General features: G+C 43.7%; 1 protein-coding gene across 7 annotated transcripts in view; it reads left to right on the top strand.

The window, feature by feature from the left end:
- The first annotated feature begins 12 nt into the window (after window positions 1–12).
- Entpd5 (ectonucleoside triphosphate diphosphohydrolase 5) overlaps window positions 13–4,141 on the top strand; it is a 36,118-nt gene continuing 31,989 nt past the window's right edge. For 2 of the 7 annotated variants that reach the window (XM_087553318.1, XM_087553321.1), the window contains exons 1-2: window positions 13–65; window positions 3,242–3,311. In XM_087553318.1, the coding sequence (XP_087409444.1) occupies window positions 3,303–3,311 (9 nt within the window). In that variant the 5' untranslated portion in view covers window positions 13–65; window positions 3,242–3,302. Of the gene's footprint in view, window positions 822–3,241; window positions 3,312–4,141 lie in introns of those variants that run through there. The other 5 variants (XM_087553320.1, XM_087553324.1, XM_087553319.1 and 2 more) reach the window with 3 other exon arrangements.

Raw genomic sequence — 4,141 nt, 5'->3', positions numbered from 1 at the left:
GCGGCGAGGGGCGGGGCGGAGATCGCTCGGAGGCGGCGGGCGTCCGCGCCAGGGCGGCGCGCGCGGTGAGTGTGCACGAGCCTCGGCGGCGCTCCCCGGGTTGGAGCCGGGCGGGAGGCCGGGAGCTCGGGAGGGGCGGGAGTCGGTCGCGGAGCTGCGGCGTCTTATCCTCCAGAGACTTGCCTCGCGCCTGCTGAGGCTCCATTGCCGGCGGCTCTCCGACCGGCTAGCGCGCGTCGGAGCGGCGCCTCTGGGGCTTGAAGCGCTTCCAGTCTGGCCGGCGGATCTTCCAAGCCTCTGGCGCGGCCACCGTGGCGGTCCTGCCCTCATCCCTGCTTCTGTCTCGGCGGCGCCCGCGCTGCCCGCCTCATGCTTACCTCCCCTCCATCCTCGTTTCTGTCTCGCGGGCACCCTGGAGGACAGCGCACCCGGGGACATCCCAGGCCAAACGCTTTCAGGGAGGCAGTTGACTTTCCGAGGGCGGTGGCTTGGGTGAGGCTGTCAGTCTCCGCGGGTCAGCGGGCTCGGGTGCTCAGACTCGGGCTCCCCTGCCTGGAGCGGTGTGGCGGGGAGGATCGTCCGTCCCCGTGTCTGAGGTGGCAGGTGCTTAGCTCCAGCCGACCGCCAGGTTCCTGTTAGCTAACATCGCCCACATCCTCTAGTGACTGAAGTCCCATTTGCTGCAAGTTGCATAAAGTTGCAAGCGCTTGCCTCGCACCCTGGTTCCCGAGGAGTACTCCAGTATTCTAGTTTGTCCAGAGGAGGAACCCTGTGATTATGCCTTCATTCACTGAGAGTGAGTGAGTCATTACGGAAGACAGGTATTGTGGCTGCCATGTCAATAGGAGGCTTGGGAGTGAAGCTCTGTTCTGCTTTATCCTCCAATTCAAATTACATTTAACATCTATTTGAAGTGTCATTGTTAGAACACCCCCTCCCTCTCTCTATAGTCCTTAACTATAAGGTGAAGTCTTTGACCTCTAATTTTTCTTTTTTCCCCCACCTCACCCCCCAGGGGGCGAGTTAGTGGTAGTGGTTTATGTAGTTTGTAAATTTTGCGGTTAGAGTAAGCAAGTAGATTTGTTAAGAGACCTTGAAAACCCGACGGAACTTTCTGCTAGCGCGGCTATGGCTTATTTTGATTCTATTTCTGGTGCATTTCCCCTCTCTGTGTGACTTGCCATGAACTCACGAGTAGAATCATCTCTACATAACGTACCTCCCCTTAGATGATAAGATGGAGATAATCCAGTGCTCTTAACCTTGGACCCATCTCTCCAAACCCTCACACTCTTTTGAGATCGAGCCTCACTATAGGTATTTCCCTGGGCTAGAACTCTCAAAGATCCTTTGCCTCTGAGTGCTGGAATTAAAGATGTGGATGGAGCCTGACAAGATTGCTTCTTAATATATGTATAGTACTTTAAATTTTTTTTTTCAAAACAGGATTCCTCCACGGAGCCTTGGCTGTCTCTGTAGACCAGGCTGCCCTGGAAATCACAGAGATGAGTCTGCTTCTGCCTCCCGAGTGGTGGGATTAAATGCGTGGGCCACCAGACTTAGGTGGCCGTTTTTTGTTTTGTTTTGTTTTTGTTTTGCTGTTGTTGCTGTTGTTGTTTATTTTTATTTTTTTGAGGCCAGATCTCAAGGTGTAGACCAGGCTACCCTTGAACTCATCTGCCAGCCTCTGCCTCCGGAGTGCTGGGATTCAAGGCGTGCACCACCACATTAGCTATGCACAGTGCTTTAAAGAACTTATAATTTACTGTGTTTTATCAAACATAAATAATGTTTTCGATATTATAATAAAATTATATCATCTCAACTCTTTTTTGTTGTTTTTGTTTATTTGTTTGTGTTTCTTTGAGACAGTGTTTCTTTATGTGTAGCCCTGGTTGTCCTGGAACTCTCTCTGTAGACCAGGCTGACCTAGAACTCTCAGAGATCCGCCTATCTCTGCCTTCTGAGTGCTGGGATAAAGGTGTGTGCCACCACCAACTGGGCTCATCACTCTTTTGTGAATGTTTTATAAATTGATTTTTTTTTAAGATTAAAACTTAGGATGTAACTATATATCAATTTTTCAAGGTCTACCTAAATTTATTGATATTTCACAACCATACTCAAAAACTACTTTTTAAAAAAATTAAAATATAGTAACATCCATTCCCCCTTCTTTTTGTTCCATTCAGCTGCAACCAGTCCCTGTATCCCCATAGTACTTGCCTGCTTTCCCTCTGTCTTCCTTTCTCTCTGTCTCCCTTCCTCTCTTTCTGATTCATGGCTTCTTTTCTTATTAAACTGTTGGCATTTATGTTTTTAATATATATGTATACAAATACATGTATATTAAATAGTATATATGATATATATGTGTATATATACAAATAAATACAATACAAACAAATAAATACAGCCTGCTCAGTCCATACTATGTTACTTACTTGTTTGTATATGAGTTCAGGGCTTTCTAAACAAGATCTGATCAAGATGACACCAATAAACTTGTTAAATCTCACAGGGCCCCAACGCAACCCTAGACAAAGAACTATATAGGCAACTAAGGAATGCTGAGAGTGGGAGAAATAGTCTTCCCCAGGGAAGAGCTTCCCATTGGTTATTCAGTACCAGATGGTCAGCCATGAATATATTTTAAAACTTGTAAATTTACTCTCTACATGAGTGTGTGTGTGTGTGTGTGCATGTGTGTGTGTGTGCGCGTGTGTGTGTGCATGTGTGTGTAAATATGATATGTGTGGGCAGATGAGTGTGTGTATGAATATGTTGTGTATGTGAAGTCTGTTCTCTCCTTTCTGGGTTCTGGGAACTGAATTCAGGTTGTCAGGTTTGCATAGCAAGAACTCTTATTCAAGGAGCCATCTTGCCAACACCCTTGGAGAAAGGCCAGGATATTTCATTTTGGTAGTAGTTCTAGAAACTACACTGTTTTGAACCTCTGTATTCTCTACCAAAGAACTGGATATTGTTATTCAGTCAGCTTTTGACAAGAAGCAACTGATAGTACAGAGTATACAGTAGGAAGTTCCTGTTCAGAAGCTTATTCGTTATCATTTCCTTCTGGAATTGCTGGTGGGTAGTTTACTGTTAAGTTTCAGGAAAATTCTTTGTTTTATGAGTTTGCTTTGTCTCCTTGTTGGGAATGTTAAATGCTTTTAAGACATAAGCTATTTAGTGTTTTGTCAGTGGGGGCATGTTAACTTTCTATGTTCAACTTTTACAGTTCTTGGTTGACACAGAAATGAAGAGTATCTTGGCTGAATATTCAAGCAGAGGCGATCATTATGACCCTGGTAAGTAGAGTATAAATACAGCCATAGGAACCACCTCAGCTAGCTTAATGCTGAATTTGTACTTCAGATGCTTCTGCCTCTGGGTAGGATTTGTTTGTTTTATGTTATTCCTGAATTTGACCACCTTTTGCCAAAAGATACATATTTTCTTCTCTCTCTCAATGATTGTATTATTGTCAGATGTCAGTTCAGGATTATTTTGTATCAAAATTAATAGTATTTGTAATCTTTTCTCCAGGTGTTTTTATAACTTTAATCATTAGTTATCTGTGATTTTACTGGGTTTTACTTAGAAAGTTTTACACTGAAAAAAGTTGTTAATTTTGTTTTCATGGAGCCTTTATAATCCTGTGTATATTACTATATAAACTATAAATAGAGGGGGGCTGAACAGTGTTTTTAAATATTATAGCAACGACACACTTTTATCCTACTTTTTTATTCATTTATTATATATAAGTACACTGTAGCTGTCTTCAGATACACCAGAAGAGGGAGTCAGATCTCTTTACAGATGGTTGTGAGCCACCATGTGGTTGCTGGGAATTGAACTCAGGACCTCTGGAAGAGCAGTCGGGTGCTCTTAACCGCCGAGCCATCTCTCCAGCCCTATCCTACTTTTTAATCACATGGAATTGCTTCTTTCCTTCTATTCTGGGCTCTGGGGATCCAACTCAGGTCTGTGTACATACAGAATTCTATTAAATGGACATTATTTTGTTACGTGATTAGTTCAAGATTTAATCTCACTGATTAGATCCATTAAAATTCGCTGTTTTATTTATATATAAAATGTATTAGGGCTGGGGATGTAGCTTAGTAGGTAGATT

This window comes from Rattus norvegicus, chromosome 6, assembly GCF_021556685.1.
Source record: "Rattus norvegicus strain SHRSP/BbbUtx chromosome 6, alternate assembly SHRSP_T2T, whole genome shotgun sequence".
Taxonomy (NCBI): Eukaryota; Metazoa; Chordata; class Mammalia; order Rodentia; family Muridae; genus Rattus; species Rattus norvegicus.
The sequence above is the reverse complement of the archived record's forward strand: the minus strand, read 5'-3'. Positions and strand labels throughout refer to the sequence as shown.